The sequence below is a fragment of the Pezoporus occidentalis genome, unplaced genomic scaffold (assembly GCF_034315485.1).
Source record: "Pezoporus occidentalis ecotype Australia unplaced genomic scaffold, CSIRO_AGI_Poc_V1 ctg71, whole genome shotgun sequence".
NCBI classification, from domain to species: Eukaryota; Metazoa; Chordata; class Aves; order Psittaciformes; family Psittacidae; genus Pezoporus; species Pezoporus occidentalis.
In genome coordinates this window covers 762,817-784,309 of record NW_026916062.1, presented here as the reverse complement: position 1 = coordinate 784,309, position 21,493 = coordinate 762,817, and the positions used below count along the sequence as shown (strand labels likewise).

General features: G+C 40.7%; 1 protein-coding gene across 2 annotated transcripts in view; it reads right to left on the bottom strand.

Moving 5' to 3' along the window:
• Positions 1-11,890: 11,890 nt before the first annotated feature.
• N4BP2 (NEDD4 binding protein 2) overlaps positions 11,891-21,493 on the bottom strand; it is a 34,272-nt gene continuing 24,669 nt past the window's right edge. Inside the window, exons 13-18 of one of the 2 annotated variants that reach the window (XM_062642437.1) lie at positions 20,451-20,569; positions 18,969-19,107; positions 18,654-18,839; positions 16,078-16,246; positions 14,321-14,444; positions 11,891-13,507 (exon numbers count right to left, since the gene is read on the bottom strand). In XM_062642437.1, the coding sequence (XP_062498421.1) occupies positions 13,462-13,507; positions 14,321-14,444; positions 16,078-16,246; positions 18,654-18,839; positions 18,969-19,107; positions 20,451-20,569 (783 nt within the window). In that variant the 3' untranslated portion in view covers positions 11,891-13,461. The other variant, XM_062642439.1, reaches the window with a different exon arrangement.

The window sequence follows — 21,493 nt, the reverse complement described above, 5'->3', positions numbered from 1 at the left end:
ACCAGATTCAGAGGCAGAGAAATGGAACCCAAGTCCTTTTCAGAAAGTATTTTGGGCTCAGTGAAGCTGTTTCACCATTTTTAGACCATCTCTAGCCATGAAACAGTAGGAACAGGCTGCCTGATCCATATCTAAAGCCATGCATTTTGTGTTCCTTGCAGGATGGGAGCTCTTTGAAGACAGATAGCAAATTTGTCCACATTAACATTATGATAGTACAATGCATTCCAAGAAAAAGTCATACCGCTTCCAAAAATGATTAAAAATCAACAGAATAAATTACAAGATAAAGCAAAAAGGAAACAAAAAGATAATTTATGTGTAGATGAAAGACAGTTTGTGCCAAAAATACAACTAGCTGCTGACTATAACCTGTGTAAACACGCTGTAAACCTGCTGATACGAAGCTTGCAGAACAGTGCTGCACAGTTAGGCTGAGGAATCAATTTGTTTCTTTTCCCTATAACATGAAATTAATTAAGTTAATTATCAACAGGGGTTAGGGTAAGGAAGGCTGGCTCACAGAAGGCATTTCTGGAATACTATCTTCCTAAAAGCTTCAATCTTCCTTTTAGTTTGAGGCAAGATTTTGGATAAGGGGCTTCGGCATATTAGCAGTTTCTGTGAGAACTTGTGTTACTTAATTTTCACATTAAACACCTATTCTTCTGTTTTTAACCAGGTTTGGTTTTCCCAACACCAGTGCATGCAACCAGGCAATAAGTTTCCACTGTGGTAGTGATAAAGAAAATCAGACACCCAAACATTCTGAAATGTTTCCACCAGAACTCTGTGGCTTGTCAGAAATAGAGAAATAAATTTCATTTGCAAATTGTATTGATATAAATGTCTTCAGTGATCATCACTCCTATTATGTCTGCTACAGATAGCAGCCGCTTAAAAACGCAACTACTGTTTTCTGTTTTGAGCTGCAGACTAATCCAGATGTGAGGCCCCCTGGCTAAGCAGTTTGCATTTTGGATAAAGAGCGCATCCGTCTGTAAAATACTTCATAAACAACTTTTGAATCGAGTGAGCTCAGTGTAACAAGACTGCAGAATAAGAAATGTGTTTGGACAATATCTTGATTTCCACCCATTTCCCTCCACTGGGCTTCCCAGAGCATCTTGACCCAATAACTTCCCAAAAATAGTTGAATGTCAGATTTATTTTTGCTTCTTCCATTTTTTTTGGTTTTTTTTTAAATAAAAATCTGGGTCCTTTCTTAGGGATGCACATGCTTCATGCACTTGCTCCATCACTTCACTTCCTCATGACCTGGAACTCCACAAAGAGACCCTCAACTCCTCAACTCCACACTGTCTGCACAACATGTAGGAAATTCCAAAGTTAGGTGTAATATTGCAGCCTCACAAGTTTCTGTTGATCTTTGCATTTTTTCCCCCTTTCTTACTGCAGTTTTTCTGCTCCTTTTCACCTCTTCATGCTGTGCAGTGAAGGGGAACATCTGCCTGTGAGAGAATATTGTTAATAAATTTTAAAAAGATGTTGCTTCTCCTTTTTTTTAACTTAGTATGAGTCATTATCTGGGACTTTCAGAAACAACTTTGTTGGGGAAATATTCATGGGATGGAATGGAGGGCTGCAAATTATTTTTGCATTGAAAATAAAGTTGACAGCAAAAAATAAGTATTAAACCTCAAGTAACTAAGGGTTTATGACCAATTATGTAAAATAACATTATCCATTGCTTTGTCATGTAAAGTCATATCCCAGTTTACAATTAAAGGTCAATTTGTCTCTTAACCCACTGATTTCTGTCTCATTCAGAGAAACCAGCAGGCTGCTGACGTTAGGAAGGGATTAAGATCAAGGAAGGAAGCTACTCCTGTCCCCCCTGCCTGATTTCCTTTTTATTCCCAGGTTCACTCAGCTCTGATTTTGGTCTGGCCCAAATAGTATGGTATGCACACTGCTCAGGAAGTAAATCATGACATTCTTGATATCCATTGTATTTAGCCATACAAGCCTTTCTCCTGTACTAGATAATCATTATATTAAGACAAAATAAAGCTAATTGTTGCTAATGTCTAGACCATGCAGCAGAAATATGAACATCACACAAGAAGTGTGTTTATTTTGTAGAAGAATGAGCCTAATTCTTTTTTGCTAATATTTTCAAAGGGAGGCAGGAAAAATGTGGTTAAGATGCCAGCTGCGTGTTGGGAAAACCGGGATGTGGCTGTTTGCTTTCCCTCTGCTGAGGGGGATCCTCAAAAGACTTTAGTGGACAGGGAAAATCAGGTAGGTTGCCAGGACACATTTCAGCTTGGGGCTGAAAGCACTCCCTTCCCAGGAACAGTTACCTCAGAGAAAGGAAGGCTTCCTCCTAACGCAACAAAGAACATTGCTAAAGTCTCTCAAGTAGAGTGGGCACAGCAACTTGTGCATCATTACTCATTGCCAGAGAACTAATCTGAAAGTGGAAATGAAAATGCCATTTCACAAGCAGTTCCTACGTGGATAAAACTCTCACACTATTAATTATATTATGAATTTAGGCTCTGGTTCTTCAGCAGGCTAATGCAGTGGCAGTACCCTCAGTTTTGGTACTGCAGTGGCACAAAGTGAAGCATGTAGTGACGAAACAGAATTCAAAACCTAGCACGAGGTGGGTTCCCAACCCATTGTGTGGGCAGGAATAGGAACTTCAGAGGGTGGCGAGTCAAATATCTCCAGCAAGGCCATGCAAGGGCCATTGGGAGGCAGAGGGGCAGCATGGGACAGCCACAGCCTGGGCACCACCAGCATACTTAGCAGGTAGAGCTGGTCAAGGACCTGCCCTGCAAAAGCAGATCTGACCCCCTGCAACACAGAAATGGAGCTGCCTTCAGTGACAGGCTGGCCCTATGCTTCAAGTGGCCACAGGGCAGCCCTTCAACTACCCCTGCTCTGTGGGATTTGGCCCTGAGCCACCCAGTTTCAGGGTGCAAACAGTGCTGATATGGGTGCAAGGCACAGAGTGACTCAGACCTGGGCACGCCTGAGAAACACAGACCTCTCAGGCCCAAAAGAGAATCCCGGGTTGTGCAAATTATTGGTTTGGTGCTAAGATTTGGGTGTGAGCATCTACCTTTATCCAGCCTCTTTTCAAGACTGATATAGCTCTGCTATTTACATGAAACCCATGCACTTATGCAGACAAGCCAGGCTGAGATTTCCCCACTTTCTGAAACCACAGCTTTCTGCAGTCTAAACTCCAGAATGACTCTTCACTACCTTTTTAAATCCTCCTGCTGTGTATGTATTACTGGTTTGCTATTTCTCTGGGGTACTCCTCTTGAGATCAGGTCAGTGCTTGGACCACTGGCTGGGATTGATTCGGAGAAAGCCAGCAGTGCATGCTGTTTGACAACATTTACATGTATTTCTTTCTTGATACTGATAAGCAGAAACCAGTGTGCTCACTTGCTAGAGCTATTCCTCCTGTGACGCCAGTGCAGAGCTGGCGGTCAGGACATTGTATGGGAAGTATTTTCTTCCAGAGCAATACAAAAACCTACTTCCCTTTTCTTGAAAGGGAAGTGTGCTTAGTGACCGCGCTGAGGGTTACTTAACATCCCTGTCTGTCGTTCTGAGACAACCTAGCATCACACCACTGAGAATAAAGTCAATCATTTTCCCCCAAAGCAGGTACCAGTTCTCAAAATACCCATTCACCCTACTGAGGGAACAAGGCTCCTTCTGCGTTTGCTCACCGTTGTTTGCTGGAGCTCTTAAGAGATACTTTCCCCGAGGAGGTCAGAGCGGCCATGCAGCCCGGAGCTGGCAGGGAGAGGGCAGGAGCAGCAGGCAGGCTGCCTGCGGTGGGGATGTGGTGACAGGGCTGCGGGGCAGCTGAAGGGGGGTCCAGGCAGGGGTGGGCAGGCCCCACGCAGCAGCCCCGGGCTTTGAGGGCAGCCGTGTCCCGCTGGCAAACACTTCCACACACACAGCGTGCAAGAACACATCTTTTTGTGTAGATTGTCTGAGTTTTGCAATGCTCTCTGTCCCCGGGAACGTTCACACTTCCTTCCCCATCTGGATTTAATGCAGAAATAATCCCAGCGGCTTTGCTGAGACTGTGCAGAAGGCTGCGGTGGTTTTCTCTGTGAACTCACATCCAACACGAGGCTACTCCATGGCTTCAGGGCCGGGTCAGCTTCCCGCACGCACGCAGGCCTTGCCCAGGGTGCTCCCGGACACTGCTGTCCCCGTCAGGAAGAGCTGACAGAGGCCGGCCAGAAGCGCTGAGGAAACGCTGGTTCCTCCTCTCGTCCTGCCCGAGAGAGCAGAGCTGAGCTCTGCCACAGCAGGGGAGCGCTGGAGGAAGCAGCTTTTCTCACCAGCCCCGGCCAGCGGCTCCCCCTTCCCTGCCACCAGCACCCCCAGGTGCCGCCACGGCGGTGGCGCTGCGCCCCAGCACACCGCGCTTGGGGCAGCTTAACAAGAGCAACGTCAGCAGCCAGCACACAGCTCCCGGTCACCCCCTGCACCTCCAGTCCCACGGCGCTGCCCTGCCGCAGGGTTCCCTTGCCGGGAAACACACGCCAGCGCAGACCAGGCCTCCTGCCCCAGCAGGAGCCGTTGCAGCTCCTCCGGGGAAAACCAGCAAGGTGGAGGCAGCAGTGGGTTTTATTTCGAATGTGTTTTTCCCACTTCCTCCCACTCTGAAGATGGGGATAGTCACACCACGCAGTCTCAGGCTCCCCGCTTCACCAGCCAGATGATCATTTCCACTCCATGAACATGGAAATGTTTCCCCAGAAGAAGGCTCAGAGCTGGAGCCTTGCGTAGATGCCCTGAATTGCTCCCAAAGCACTCTCTGGGGAAAGCCCCCCTGCCAGCCAGGGTACATCATCCCTCCAGGGACATTCTGTTCCCCCTGAAGTGTATCAAGATAGATACAAACTTTACATCGCTATCTTGGTAAACACCAAAAAGCTGAAACTTCCGGTCACCCATGGCTTGCCTGTGTGGCACTGCAAGGCAGTAAAAGGGGATAACGCGGAAAGGCAAGAAGGACGCACAGGTGAAGAAGACTGGTTTTACCCTGACTTAGAGGTGGGAATCCAAGGCAACACCTTGTGAGTTAGCTACCAGAGCAAACACTGTTACACAGAGCTCCCACAGCATGGCTTGGCAAGACTACCATTCCTCCATTTACAGGCCAAGTCAATCAAATGTGTGGGGCAGACAGAGGATTTCCATTGCTTGCTCTCCAGTCCCCTGTGAATAACCAGCCATAGGTGTGTAAGAAGGAGGGTCCTGTTTCTCAGGGTAACACAAAAATAATAATGATCCATACAGCTGCTTACCAAGCTTGTAGAAAGAGCAGTTCTCATAGCAGCATGCCACAGTGCAATGTCCTACTGCCCAAAGTTACAGATACCACAACCTGATCACATAGAAGAATTTACTATGTATACTATTATTTTACTATTTATATTTTTATTTACTATTTTATTATTTTACTATTTATATTATTTTACTATTTATGCTATTATTTTACTATTTATGCTATTATTTATACTATTTACACTATTATTTTAGCGCTCCCCAAGTCATGTAAGATGTCTCCTGTGCTACATGATAAAGCATTTCCTACTCACAGGGAGTACACAAATCTAGTTTTAAACCCAGCGCCATGACAGAGGGCACAAACCAGCTTAGAGTAAGTGGAAGGAAAGCACGATGGTGACTTTCATCCTGTGCTCCCCCTCAGCCCTTTCTGTTTCCACAGCTTGAGTTGAAGATCACACAGCATGACGGCACAGTGGGCTCAGGCCATGGAGAATGCTGGTGGCACTGGGGATACATGGCTCATTTTTCAAACCATGAAGCAGTAGGGATTGCCTAAAAGTCCGTCATAGAATGGGTGTCAAAAGCCCCAGTTTTTTGCCAAAAAGCTACCAAACCTGCAAGTCCTCCCATCCCACCCCCAAAGTCTGCAACACATTTTTTGTCTCTATCAAGACAAAGATCTGTAGCATTCTTAAAATATGAAAGCTACATAAAGCTAAAAGAAACCCCAAAACCTGAACACGGTACAAAACAAGTCGCTCACAGGATGTTGAGCCCTACCAGAGCAAGACCTCTGAATGGCACATCCCAGTGACAGTCAGCTTGGAGATGCTGGTTTAGATGTACCAGCACTGCTCTGCTGGAGCTGATGGAATAGGCTGCCCCAGCAATAGTGCCCCATCTGTGCGTGGTACCTTACGACACGGTCCTGCAGCGCCTCAGGGTCCCCAGATACCTATGCACTGCCCATGCGCCACACCACACCCTCCCCTACCAGCTTTTGCAGATCCCTTCTGGTGTTTGCCATCCTCTCCATTCACTGGCATGCCCCTACTCCATGCCACCACCCACCCTCCAGCATAAAGCCCATTACACTCATGGTGTAATAGGCCTTTCTACATCACAGCACTTCCTTGGTACTGATCTGGATCCATTAGCCAGCCCTCCCCACAGCTCGTTCAGGGCCTGTGCCTGTGCCTGGCATTGTGCCCCTCAGATGTGGCCCATCCACATGCTTCCATAGAGCTTCCCTCTAAGATTCTTACAGCTTACAGAGTACCTCTGTGCCCCATTGGTTTCCTCACCATCTTCCTGATGTGTTTTTCACTGAGAGAGAAAGGCTGCAGACCTCATTCAGCTCTCCAGCACTCAGGGATACAGGGTAGACTGGCCCAGGGGTAGTAAAGATTTGTGGATCCTCCAAAGCTCCTAACTGTCATTCAGGACAGACATGGGCCCTGTTAATGGGAATAGCTCTTTGAGCTAATCCTCAAAAGATGGCATGTCCCACATCTGTGTAGAAGCCTCCCAGGCTATTGGAAGAAGGGAAATTTATCTCCTGACCTATCCTGCAGAATGAATGATGGCAACTACTGTGAAGCCATTGCTAGCCCAGCCAGGTCCTGTGATGCACAAAGTCAAGCAACATCAAGAGGGTCCTTCTCCACGAGGGTTTTCAAGAAGACACTGTGCCACCACCAACACCCACAGTGGGACAGGACTTCATCAAACAGCACATCTTTGTGTCAGTCTCCAAACAGACTGATTCATCCATGCATCCAGGCAACTGAATTGCAAAAAGCAAACCAGATTAGCTAAACAAGAAACCTCAACGTTATCGTCTTCAAATCCGAGTGCAAAAACAAGCTTGCCTTCCCCGTCTTTAGCACACAGAAGTAAGTAGATTTTGAAAACAAACTCTACCACACCCATCTGTAAAGAACAAAAAAGAAGTCACCAGAACAATACTCCGAATACAGTATTCTCCCTACATGGAAGAAACGAACAGCACGTGATGTGTAATAACATCCTTCAGTACATGTCATACAGAGAAACAACAGCTGTGATACTGGCAGGCTGAAAGCTGTTGCCACCATCACTCGATGCCATTGGCAAGGGCACCACCTATTGTTGAGCTACCCAATGTGTTCCACCAATGGACACACTGTTTAATTATAGTTTAATGATCTGGGCTGAAATTTTCTGTTTGCCTCAGACCATATTTTTATTTTACCACACTTCAATTTTCAGCCTTAAAGGTCAAATCATTTTGCTAAGTAAGGACAGACTAAAACACTCCATTTCCCACTTTTAAATAGGGAGAAGGGCTCTCAGAAATCCTCAGTGCCAGAGTAAGCTCCCAGCTGCAAGCAGAAAGGACCTCAGAGCTAGCTCAGCACAGACGAGAAGTAAGGGCATAGACTGCAACAGAAGCTGGTGACTCAGGATGAACAGTGATAGCAAGGACAGGAGCAAAGCTGGGTCTCCACAATGAACAGCTGTCCTGCCTCCACAAAGAAAGCAACTCCATTAGCAGTACCTCCATTTTAAAACATGACAATTTGAGAGACTGAACCCCAAAATGGACCTTGAGCCACGCTGACAGAGCAGGGAGTCCTAAGGAGTAAGTAAGGAGCACACAATCAACCAGACATTTGCCAATTCTGTGGTCTAGTAGCTATAGCTCAGAATCAGCCACCTCAGATTTAGGCCAGCATCCGCTAAACTTTCACGTGTTCCCCAAACCTGCTTTCCCTGCTCTCTTGAACAGCTTATCAGTTAGGGCTTTGCTGTGCAAATGCAGTCTATTCAAGCTACAAGGCAGTGAAGCCATAGGAATGGCCCTGCAGGAGTTAACTCAGGTCCAAGCCAGTTGTCCTCAACCTCAGCTAATAAAACAGGCTTGAGTATAGCCAGCACTTCGCTCTCGTATGTCTTTCCACACACTTCCAGGAACATGACACACAAAAAGCTCACCTGATCTGTACAGAGCAGGCTTGGGAAAAAAGCCAGGCTTACTAGCTCTGAATCCACAATGATACGGCAATGGTGCTTCCTAAGGAGCTACCTATCACTGCCCCTGACCTATAGGGCCTTGCTAAATGAGGTCTATCCAGAACACTTCCTTCCCGCAAACTCTCCTCTTGGACAGTGGCCATACCTCCCCCTCCCCTTGACACATACCCCTCCCTCACTCTTCCACAAGATAAGCTAGACCTGAACAGCATCTCTTCAGCATCTTCAGGCCAAAAAAATCTGAAACCATGACCCTCATTTTCAGTAATGTGAGCATTCAGCACCCACTCACAACACTTAAAATCAGGCCACAAATCTGTTCCTCTTTACGCCCGCAGATGGTTGCTTCATCTCCCTACAGATGGTAAACTGAAGTCACGGCAAGTGGCTTTCATGCAGAACTCCAAGACTACTATTTGACAAAATTTGTCACAAGCTGAAATGTAGTCTTCCAAGGAAAGACAGAAGGCTATACTTGTGGCAAAAATCCTTTATTAAACTAGATTTTGTAAATCCTTTTCACATTAGAAATTTTAAATGCAAATTACAAAACTGTATTTCAGTAAAAAATGAAAGTTACAGTTAACAGCAAAATTACAACTTTATACAAATTAAAAAAGCATTTTTAAATTTTAATTTAAAAATAGACATTTGTATCTTTCCAAGGTACTGGTCCTAAGAGCTTTTACAACTGGTAGCTGCAATACTAGGTGTTTTCACATGCATATTCACATATAGTCATTTAATCCTCTGCAGAGTTTATTTAGCTGAAATAGCAAGAACATTGGGCTTTGTGTGAGCTTTTCTAAGAGAACATGGTACTTCGGAATTGTGGTAAGTCAACCAACTCTTTTTTGTTACAGTGCTCATACTCTGTCCTCTCCCTGGCTTCACAAAGAGCACAATATTGTTCTGGAAATGTGAATTGCATTTGAAGGCATAAGCATCAGTAACATACAGTCTACGTATAATTTCTCATATTACATTTATGATGATCCCTCTTTGCCATTATCAGCAACTAAATTCTCTTCTTGTCTACCCACCACATTTTGTTGCAAGATTAAGTAACAATGTGGTTATTTTTCACCTCCTCAAGTAAAACCTTAAGAGTACATGTTCTGCTAAGCCTGCAAGATTTTCACTGACATTCCACATACCCACAATGGTAATGTTCCAGATGTTCTAGTTCTAGTGATGTTCTAGGTTTTGACTAGACTATCTGGACATTGTTTAAATGGGAATTCCCAGGTCACAATGGTTTCCAACAGCCACCAAAAAAATGCCTGTTAAACTTTGCCTGAGGTGTCCTTCAACAGGCCTACAAAAACATGAAGTTTAAATACAATTGTATCACATACCTTTAAAAGCAGAAGTCATTAAAGTATTTAAAGTATTGTCAAGGTATCTTGAAATATTTTTTTTTTAAATAAATTTTGCCCCACTACTGTCACAGTCAACGTATTTTTAAACACATTACTCAGGAGAACAACTTTCTTCATTGCACCTCTGCGTCTTTGTTTTTTAATTCACTGTAAGATGATTCATCAATGCTAGCACAATATTAAAAATTTTGTGTGTGTATATATATATATATATATATATATACACAAAAAGATACATTTCCTAAATGAAAAATTGGGATAAAGGTTAAAATGTTTTGCAAAAAGGAATCCAAAATCATGTATTAAAAGCTACCAGTCATCACGACCACATGCTGTTGAAGAACAGGATAAAAAGTGGTACACAAAATAGGTATTTTAACAGTCACACGTTATTTCAGAGTGCTGGTGGCAATACTGTTAAGTGCTATTTTAATTAAAAGTATAAGATGATACAGAATTTACACAATACCTCAGGATTCTCACTGATGTAATTGCAAAAGACATCAGAAAGGCTGAAAGTTCTAAAATGTAACCTACTTTGAAATACCATTTTGAAACAATTATATTTGATATAATTCATCCACTGTACATTATAAAACAGTTAAATACAAGGAGTCCAGTGTTTTTTTTTTCTGGACAGTTTGGCTGAAGGCATGGAGATCCTTACTAATAAAAGTCTTACTTTCTTTCTCTCTGTGCACTGATCTTCTGCTCCATTGTGCAGCTTCTAAGCACATGCTCAAGATCATATGGAAGAAAAAGGCTGAGCTTATTATATTTCCTCTGAGCTGGAACTGCAATGACACTCTGAGTTGCCGAAGCTGATAAAGCCTCTGTCACTAACTTCAATAAAGTTGATCACTTCAGTCAGTGCCCATGTTAATGAATTTAAACCATCATCTTCCATTAAAGTTCAGCCTGTGATCACACAACTTTTAACAGGTGAATAATCAATCTATAACCACACAGGGTATTCAGAGTACCTTAGCGAACCCCAACCTGTATTCAAAAGGACAATGGAGAGAAGGAGAGCAAGAAGCACTCCAAATTGCTCTTAAACTATGTACTCCTCTGCTGACTTTGACAGACTGGAGAAAAACTCTCCTAGTAATTGGTGTAGCTGAGGTTTTGCCCCGAACATTTTTATGCATTTATCCAAGTAGGTCTAAAAGATGAAAAAGTAATATGGAAGTACACTGAACCTCCTTTTCTGGAGAGTTCTAATCCTCTTCCAGACTACAAGTTTATACAATTTTTAGTCTTTAATCTCTTTTGTCCCCTTGATTTTTATCTTGCAGTAATGACTTTGGAAGAGGCTCAGGAAGTGGTGACTTTTCCGGGGAAGTGAGAGTCAAACTCAATCACCATCCCTTTGCTAAACCAGAAGCAGGTAAAAAGCTGTTTCTCACCTTTGGTAAACTTGTCAACAACTAGGTTATGAACAGATGGGCAAGACAACAACTCTTTCTGCTTGTCCTTTGAACTGCAATCTAAGCTGTCTTTGCCCATGTCAGGAAAGGTGTGAATATGCTGAGTGAACCAGACCCACTCTCAAACCAGATGGAAGTGTTGCCACTTCCCTGTTTACAACCACATCACTGTAGGGCTTGGGCATCCAGCAGCTCAACACACAACGCTTCTGAGCACACACTGGCTGGGCAACTCAGCCACCCAAGCCAAACAATAGGGACTCCACTTTAAAGACTTGCCCCAGAAAGCTGAATCTGCATTCGGTATAAACAGCAGCACCAAGGAAAACCTGTTCAGGAGCAGAAGGAAGTTTCTTGGTCCAAAAGAAAGATCCTAAGTTCGCTGAGGCAATTCTAGCAACTGAACCCCTGGATTTGCTTGTAGTCTGAACTGCTGTCTCAAGTCCAAGTGCCTAAGTGACATCTCAGTCCATTTAGGCACTGTCACAGAGGGTGGAGCATGGGCTTCAGTACACAGGAGTTCGTGCCATGGGAGAAACAGCTCTGCTAATGCTGTTTGTGGAGCACAGACTTTTTTTGTATTTTACCTACCAGTTACATGATCAGCCCAGAGAGAAAGAAAAAAGAGAAAGGACATGATTCAGACGGACTAAGTACCTCAAAAAATATTATGACTATTATTCCAGTAAAAGTCCCTTTGATTAAATATTATTCAACCAATTCTTCCACTTGAAGTCACCATGAAAAGATTATTGTATTGTGTACGTTGCATTCACTGCGTATATATTACAGTAAATACAGATATTTAGGAAACATATGTTTCAGTTTGTCAGCAACTTACAGAGACACATTTTCAAGTGAAACCTATTTCCGTGCACAGAAGCTCCTTGCTTATTACTCCTCATGCACACAAATGGCAGAACTTGCACACATACATGGATTTATACACAAATTCTGTATGCATGTAGTTCCTGGATAAAGATTATTGCAAAAGTGGTTTTAAATGAATAAACCCTCCCCTTAATCCTTAACCTATAAATACTGCTTCTAATACACAACCCATACCTGTTTCTGAAAAAGCCTTACAACAATAATTTGTATACCTTTCAAGAGGCAAAGACAAATAAAAACAGTAATGCATGCTAGAAGATATTTCTACTTAAAAAGTTTTTGATTGCTTACTGGAAACACTTGCCACAATACTGATGTTTATATTTAAATGGGGGGGAGTGTTTGGGGTTTTTTGTTGTTTTGCTTTTTTACACAGGTATTTCTAGATGCTGATGCAACACCACCACCAATAGAATAACTTTTGTATTCCCAGACTTTCTGGTTAGGCAATTACTACTGTAGTATTAGCATTCACTTTGATGTTAAAAATACATTTAAAATGTCTCACTGACAATCATATTTTCTACAAGGAAATCACCAAATTAAATACACACAGAATGAAGACACGTCACTATTAGACACCTGTAAAGTGAAACAGTACTCAATTTGCTCCACTTAAAAAACCATAAAGGAAAATATGGTTTTAGTCCAGTAGATGTTGAAAAAAGTTAAGGGCATCTCCTGCATAAATACTGTAAAATTACAGTATTAGCTATGTGTAAGTAGAGATTGAACTACAGTGTTGTACTTTTCCATTTAATAGATCACAGTAAGTCTGCAAAATTACCAAACTCCCAGCTGGTCTTAATGCACAGTTCTTTATATGCAACATCCATCAGTATCTGGAGAAGTTTAAAATGGAAAAAGGACAACAGAACTGGTCAACCCATCCCTAAAAAGTCATGAGACTTTTGAATAAACCTGGAAATATTTAGCATCAGCTGTAACTGGATTTGAAATATCAGTAGTTGCCCAGTTCCCATCTCCCCCATGCTCTTCCCAAGGGTTTAGCACAAAGCTCTGAATCACAAAATAACTTCATGTAAAGTACTATGTTGTAAAAGCATAGAATCTACAGCAGTTAAAATGTGTGAGGGTCAGACGACACAGCCTGGGTATACTGAGAAGACAGTTATATTTAAAAATTGTACCTTAACTTCCCTTTAAAACATCATATACTGCTCAGGAGAATTCTTAATCTGCATTTCTGAGACTCCAAATCCTGTGAGTGTCTTCTTTTTGCAGGTTCAAAAAAGCATCCATTCCACACAAAAAATTTCTTGGAAACACGCTGACAAAAACACTTGCTGTAAATTGAGACCATTTCTAATAAAATATCATCCTTTAAAACGGATTACAAAATACTATTGCAGTTGTTCAGAAAGTTTTTAGCTGTGATCCAACACCTCAGTTTCTGTATTCCTCTTCTCGACAATCCTTCAATTCAGCATGACTTTCAGGCAGCCTGGTTTTATTTCAGTGAACCTGTAAACAAGAAAAGATGAAGCTTCAACATGAAAGCTATGTGCAATGCCACCTCCTTCAGCCCTCATCAAACATATGGGAAGTGGTAAAGTTCTCTCGGTCAAGTATGCATGCAGGTGAGAGTCAAGAAATCAGAATCATGTCGTCTGGATGTGACAGTCAAGGATTTTACAGGATCTGGAGAGGTGAAAAGCTGGGAATAGCAGGAACTAAGAAGAAGATTTAAGGAAAAAAATTGGCTGGCCAATATTCTTGGTTACATTAATTCTGCTCCTCTTTTCCTGCTTCCCTTAGATTCCCTAATTCAAAACAGATTTTCTCCCTTGTCTTCCATAGAAAGCAAGAAGGAAATCAGAAGGGAAGTCTTTGCTGTTTCTGAGTCCCACCATTAGTCACCTTCACACATTCCTATCAAGAAAAAGCAGCAAGCACACTGTTGCCAACCCAGACTTGTTAAATTGCTGTCCCACATAACAAGCTAAGCACTAAAGCAGGTATTGGAGACCAATAAAAATCAGGATTAACAACTGAATGGAAATATGTAATTAAACTATGTTAGATAAATTTAATTCACAGTGTTTTCATCTATCTCAGAGGAAAGGATCTAACATTTCACAGGTGAAGTGTATAAAATGGCATTGTGTCACACATTTGGACTGGATTAATGAACAGCAGACCTACTTTAATCTGAAACAGCAGACCTACCTTGATCTGTTTAGTAGTTTATCAGTATTCTAAAATTAACTTCAATTTTCAGTTAGTTAAACGTGGGCTAAGAAAAAAAATATATCAGTAACACAAATCTAAACTCACCTGAAGTTGTGGCTCGTGAGGTATCTCATAGCTGCTGGTCTGATGCGAGCAACTCCTCCCTGACTATGGCTTCCTCTTCCCGTGATAACACAGAGATACGGTTTACCACCAGTCTGCTGGTACTCTGTTACAGCAGGGATTGTAACGGTTAAGATTTTCCCTGAGCAGAGACTTGGCATTCAGTACGATCTTTCCATCCATTCTTCTGAAAACTCTCACTGGTGATTTAGAACCTTGCTTTCCCATGCTGGCTGTGTCTCTTTTACATAAACATAGCCATTTTCCCCCTCTTCTGAAAAAGATACTCTGAAAAAGCATAGTCAAGCTTTTTAAGTCTAGGTTGCTTGCAATATACATGTTGTGATCATCACAAAATCCTTCTAATTTCATAGCAGCTTTACTCTTTCTGTCATCTGATCCTCACTTGGAATTTATATCCTGTGATCTAAATTAAAATTGCAAAATTAAAAGAAGTGGATGTAACTTAGTTACTTTTTAAGTGACACTTCTCCCTACTGTTTCATGTTTTATCTAAAAATAATGTGAGTAAAGAAATAACATTTTGTTGGATAAAGGAAGGAGGAGGAAAATATAAATCCACCCATTTAAGTCACATTTATTTGGACTAACTTCTGCTATGCTGTGACACGTGGATCAATATATCAACGTATCACATGAGATTTATTAGGGCATCTAGCCCTGATAAGAAAAGAAACTGCTCCTTTCTCAGAGAGCACAGCAGTCTAGATTAACACTTTGAAAAAGAGGAAAAACAGAAATTAAACTGAATTCTCACAAGCCAAGATTTGACAGCTCAAGATTACCAGTTCACATGAAGTCTTTCCCCAAATGCCCTCTCTCAACATTATTTGGGTTTTACATTAGCTTACTGTTAATTCTGCCAACCTGGCATTGATCCCTTTCCCATGTATTCACACTGAACTTTTTTTAAATTGAAGTGACTTAAGTTCAGTTGACTGAACAGAGAGCCCCTACTATTATTTCAGGACTCCTGATGCAAGTGCAGCTCAAGAAATTTAGCTCTAAAAAGCATTAGGTTACAACTTAAAAGTATACAAACGTCATTTTAGGAATAGCACAAGATAATGCAATTGAAGTCTCTGATGTATACTGGAAGAAAAGGATTATCAAAGGCCCTACTGAACACTTTTGCTCCTGCTGTGTGGAGTAGCTGTTTCCAAAAAATTAAGTTTGTGCAGTGGTACCTTGCGTAAGAAATATTTCTTATAGAAGCATTCCCAGTGTGCTTAAATTTATAGGGTAAAGTAATGCAGAAAACATATCTCTCTACAGCAAGAACACTCATGAAGTACTTGAACACTCCACCAGGAGAAAAGGCAAGCCCTCAATCAAAACTGCAGAAAATGGCAGTTATGGGAGCAGTAGGATTCTGATCTCAAGAGATCCTGCTGGCAAACTGAGAGGGAAGTTACTGACAAATAGCTCAAATCAGACACTTTCATGAAAAAGCTGAAGACAATGTAATCATTGTGGTTGGAATTCCAACATAATGATTTTTCTTTAAAGATTAAAAAAGCAACATAGTTCTGATAAAGCAATGTGAAGTTGGGGAAGGTGGTGTAAAGCAAGACAGAGAGGAAAATGCATCATTGCCATGTCAAAAAAAAAAAACAACCAAACCAACCAACAATTCCATGCCATATATCATAATTTCTTAGCAGAAAATGAGGAGAATAACAACTTGTAGGGGGCAAGAAATATTAGCTTAATCCTACCTTCACTTTTTTCCTGCAGTACTCTGGACAACTGATTCACTGCTTCATCCACATGGAGACCATGCAGATCCAACACATTCATAGGCAGCAAGGAAGTATTTACTTTCTCAAAGATTTGCACAGCAGCTGCACGGTTGGCTTCTTTCATCTTCTGCTCATGAAGGCGACCCTTTATTCATAAGCACAGCAACTATTACATGCCGAGACATAATCTAAGCTCCACACTGCTGGTTCGTTTCAAAATGATAGTACTGGCAGGGTGCTTTTAGCTCACAGTTTGAAGCAGTAAAATTTACAATCCCAACAGAACTTGTAGAAGAGGCTCAGTGAGACCTACTCACAAGGAGATTTCATGAAATCTGTCCTTAAGAAACTAGTCAAAGCTGGCACAACAAAAGCCTTACAAGGAGAAAAACAAGCCAGAAAAGGCACAAAACCGTAAAGTCTTTACAAAAGCTAAAAAGTTACATTCCATGCTGATTTTCAGATTTATTATCTTAACCACAGACTTTTTCTTTCTGTGAATATTTTGCTAAAAATTTAGTGAAGCAATGTCAGAGAAAATGTCCAACAACTCAGGAAAAAACTGCTGAGCGTAGTAGTTGAGGTTAATTCTTCTCAAAGCATTCCCTAAAAAAAAAAAATCAAACAAGCCAAAGGCAAACACCCTGAGGTTGATTTTCTTTCTTTCTTTTTAAAGAGTTGCTTATTATCTATCCGTACATTTTTGACAAATCTTTTATGACTGACAAGGTCAATACAGTCCCTGTTGGAATTAGTGGCAAGCAGCAGTACAGGGCTATTCACATTACACAGTGAAGTAACAAATATTTCCTCTGAACCTTACACTGGTAATATCTGAGAGACTGAAGCACCAAATTATGTCTTCAAAGATCTGTAAGCACAATCTGAAAAGGAATGGAAGACTTGACTCCAGATATTGGACTGAAAAGGACCCAAGAGAGTGGAAGTGACAGCCTGTTCTTAAAATGGATCATCTGACATGTATTACATTACAGACATCAGCCCCATAACTCATACTTGCAGAGGATTCCCAAGATAGGCTAACACCACCAAGCATCAAGTATCATTCATTAATAAAGGTAGCTTAGTGTGCCTTTCTATTACCTGAAAGAAAACATGTAATACATTTCCCCACTGTACTTGTTATGCCTAAGAACAAAAGTAAGACAGGACATAGATGTCTATTTAAAATTATGCAGACCTTCATTTAAAATATTTCCAAACTTCAAGAATTTATGAACCAAGAGCATAAAGTGTTCTTTATAAAGACCAATAATCAGTATTTCCTACATACATAGTGACAATCTAAACATTTAGAGTGATGGTATACCAATTGCATGAAAGCTTTTTTAAGATAATAAGCAAATTCAAGTGATTCCATTATTCCATTTTTGTTCTATCATAATGCAACTCCTAGTTAAATTCTTCTATAATGTGACTTCTTAACGATTTCTTATATGCTATTACATCAGAGAAAAGATATTTGTAACAGATTTTTTTTAAGAGTGGTGTGAATCAATGGTCTCATGTGAAGGCACCAAGAAACCAATGTGTAGGGAACACATTTTGATGTCCCAAGCCTGTCAGTGTTTAAAAGCGGAGATTCCCCAGTGTTGGATAAAGATTTGGCTCGACAGGGTGCCTGAACATCTAGTCTAGGTCATGCTTTGTCTAGAAAGGTAGGACCGGATGATCCTTGAGGTCCCCTCCAACCTGGTATGCTATGATTCTATGATTTATAAGAATAAGTTGATACTTACAATAAATGTGATCAACAACGACTAACGGTAATCAGAGTGGTATATACTAAGAAATCTGCTTGAATCAATACCAGAAAGCCTGTGCTCCAAGGCCAGAGCACATAAGACTGATCAGCAGTAGATCTACATCCTAAAACTAGATGGATGGCCAAATCCATGGCATACCACACTTTGTTTATCCCGACCCAAGACAGACTGTAGCTGTAAAGATTGAATGAAGAAGCAAAGACAGCAGGCCCAATCTTGACCAGGATCTACAAAGGATGAAGTAAGCAAGATTCTGAGGCAAAAGATCACATCTTAATACCTGTCTTACTTTTAATACCTGTCCTTTTAATACTCCTAAAAAGTACATAAGACTTCTAAAATAGTTCATCACCAATAAAGAGGAACCCAAGGGACATATGAAGGATTTGAAAACTGCTTTTAGTTGCAATCCATGTCACAAGTGAATGAACATGGCCAGACCACATGGACAAAATCTTGGTGCTTGCAAGTATTTGGATGTGGGAATGCAATCTATGAGCAAACAAGTACATATGACTAAGAATTAAATACCATCTTTCAAAAGATCTTGCACTGAATTTGCTTACATCAGCTTCCTGTATTAGTATCATTACTAGTGAAAGACAGTTTACTTGTACGGTGATTCTCAATACAACACTTACATAGGAAACAGTAATTGAGCAAATTTATCAACTCTAGTAGGCACAATGCTTTTCTTGTAACTTCCAATTCAGTATTTAAGTACCTCCACAAATTCAGGAAAAAAAGCACAATGTTTACATTTACCTGATGAGCGTAAAATGCTGCCACAGACTTCATACCAATGCAATGGGCCTCCCCAGCCTTTTTCAAACACTCCTGTCTCTTTTGCTGGTGACAAAAAGCTTCTGCTCTTAAATCATCATATTGTGGATACTCAATTTTTTGAAGTATTTCACTCAAAGGTTCATCCTCTTCCTTACTTTTTTTTGCCTGTAGGAATTCACAATGTCAAAGCTAAGTATGCACTGTAGGGTGTTTTCAATAACACAGATTTGGGTATGTCTGTAACTACTATTTAAAAAAAAAAAACAAACAAAACCAACAAACAAACACAAATACCTTCTTCTCCCAGTTCTTTGCAGCACTGCAGGATGAAACCATTTCACTTTGCTGAACACTTTCTTGAGCTATAACTGTTTTTACAGGATCTGCCTCCAGAACACAGTTCAGAAACTGTTCGGTTTGTTCTAAAGAGTAGCTGTGAAGGATAAGTAAAATCTGTGACTTTACAAATCTATGAATAACTTCTACATTTATTAAAATACATATTACAAACCTTGATATTGTTACAGAAATAGATTACAATGGAAATAAAGCATTGGAATGGAATTTTCCACCTTACTACAAAAAGACTTGAAGGCTCAATGTACTGTATTACTGGCACCAACACACATGCAGCCTCGGCTGACTGAATTGTAATTATGGGGCACTTGAATATCTAAAGAACAATGAAATACTAAAGTAAATTGCACCCTACCTTAATCAAACAGACATTAGTTTAGAAGTAAACACTGCTTTTGGCCCAGGTAAGTTACTTCATCTTAAATCTTCTCTGGTCAGGGACAGTAAGTACAAAGTAGTTTAAAACTAGTTCAGTTTTCTGAAACCATTAAAGCAGGGAAATCCTTGTATTTCCAGTCAAGCTTTGTTATTAATGAAATGAGAACAGGACATTAGTAGCCATCAGATTTCTAATAAGCCCTCATTCTTCTTCATTCTTCCTGCTGTTTATTAAGCAGACAAAAAGACTGATCAAAAGTAAAGACAGATTTTTGGAATGTCAACATTATGAAGGGAATTTAGAATGTGAAAAAGAAGAGATGGTGAAATGTTTGAGCTACAGAAATGTATGAAGGGCATACTTTAAACATTCCACGAGGAAAGGTTTTGGTAACAACATGAAGAAGCAGAAAGACTGACAAGTGTGCATGCAAACCCATATGTAAAGACATTCAATTGGCCAAGGATGAAAAAAAGAAGTCCCTCTTGAAAAAAAGTTCAGTCCTCACGAATTTGGATTTAAGAAGGTACCCACATACCCCAGAAATATAATGCAAAAGAGAGAATGTCGTCAGAGAGAGATTGAGAAATGGTTCATTTCTTCAGAGCTGCTGTAGCAACCAGAAGAGTATTTACAGCTAACATCAGGTGATGGTAGTTTTTCCTTGGGCAGATGCCATTTCCTGCGAACCCACTATTACCACCTCCACTAATTCCTCCCACTTGATTTAAACCTCAGCTCCACAGCAAATATGCAGTTCCACTGACATTCAGTCAGAGGTCAACCCCCAGAGACATTCTTCTGCCAAGGAAAGAAACTGTTTACTCTCCCATAAAAGAAACAAGCCTAGACATAAAGTTTTTATGTGCTTTTTGCTTTTTACATAAGCTAGTTTTGCTCTTATGTGGATCCACAAAAGTCTGCTAGTTTGGAAAAAGCCATTCCCTAACAATATCTTAACTCCTAATATTTAAGACAGTAACTGCAATACAGAGCGTTACCAAATACCATTTTTACAAAGAACTTAAAAGATTTCTTACTTATTGTCCTTGAAGATATCCATTAAAAAATCTTGACTAATAGTTGGAAACATCTCAAAAAGTTGCTTCTCCTTTAGTTTAGCAGCGCAGTCTTTTCTAGCCATGCAAGGAACACGATTCTACCCAGAAGACAAAGAAAAAATATTAAAAGTTCTTGATTAGAACAAAATACAGTAAGAGGAGCCAATCTAATTTCACTGTTATTTGTTAAAATTTCAAAAAGTATCTACTCAGTATGCACCCACAGCAAAGACAACACACCAATACCAGCTGTCACACTGACTTGATGAGATTAAAGCAGGGACAGGTGAGTTGTATTATACTGTACAGTATATGTATTACACTGTACTGTATGTTGTATTATATTGTGTTATATTGTACAGTACTCTGCAGTCATTTGAAGTGGAGCTCCCTCATAATGGACAAAGCAAAAGGAGGACTTTTTAGGAGGAATTTAAATTTTGGAATGCATTTCCTGCTAGTCTATTTAGTCCAATGCTAAGCTTGCACAAAGTCCACTTCTCTACGCTATACTGAAAGCCTGAGGTTGAAACAACATCTTATTATTAAACAGCGTAAACAAATTTGTTGGTGTATCTGAGGCTGTATTGTAATAAATGCTCATATTGTGAAGTCATGCTGAGAAGAAAACCATAATTACAGCCCAGAATAAATCAGACTGATCATTCCAGCACTCAGATTAAAAAAATAAATAAAAAAATACAAACAGAACAAAGCCAAGCTCCACGAATTCAAATTGTAAACAAAGCTGTGAGCATCACAGTTGTTATTATCAGTAACCCACAGTTGCTATTATCAGTAAGCAGTTCAAAGAAAGAATCCACAAACCATTCTTTCAAGGGACAGGCTAATCCATCCAACTTCCTATAACAGTAGAAACAAAGCTCCTCTTTTTTAAGGACAGCTACTTATCAGACAGTAACAAACTAGAAGGCCTGTTCCAAGCAGCTGCCGGCAGTAGAGGGCATATTACAGACAGGGCAACCAGCCAGGGTATGGAAACTGTGTGTAAAATACAGAAT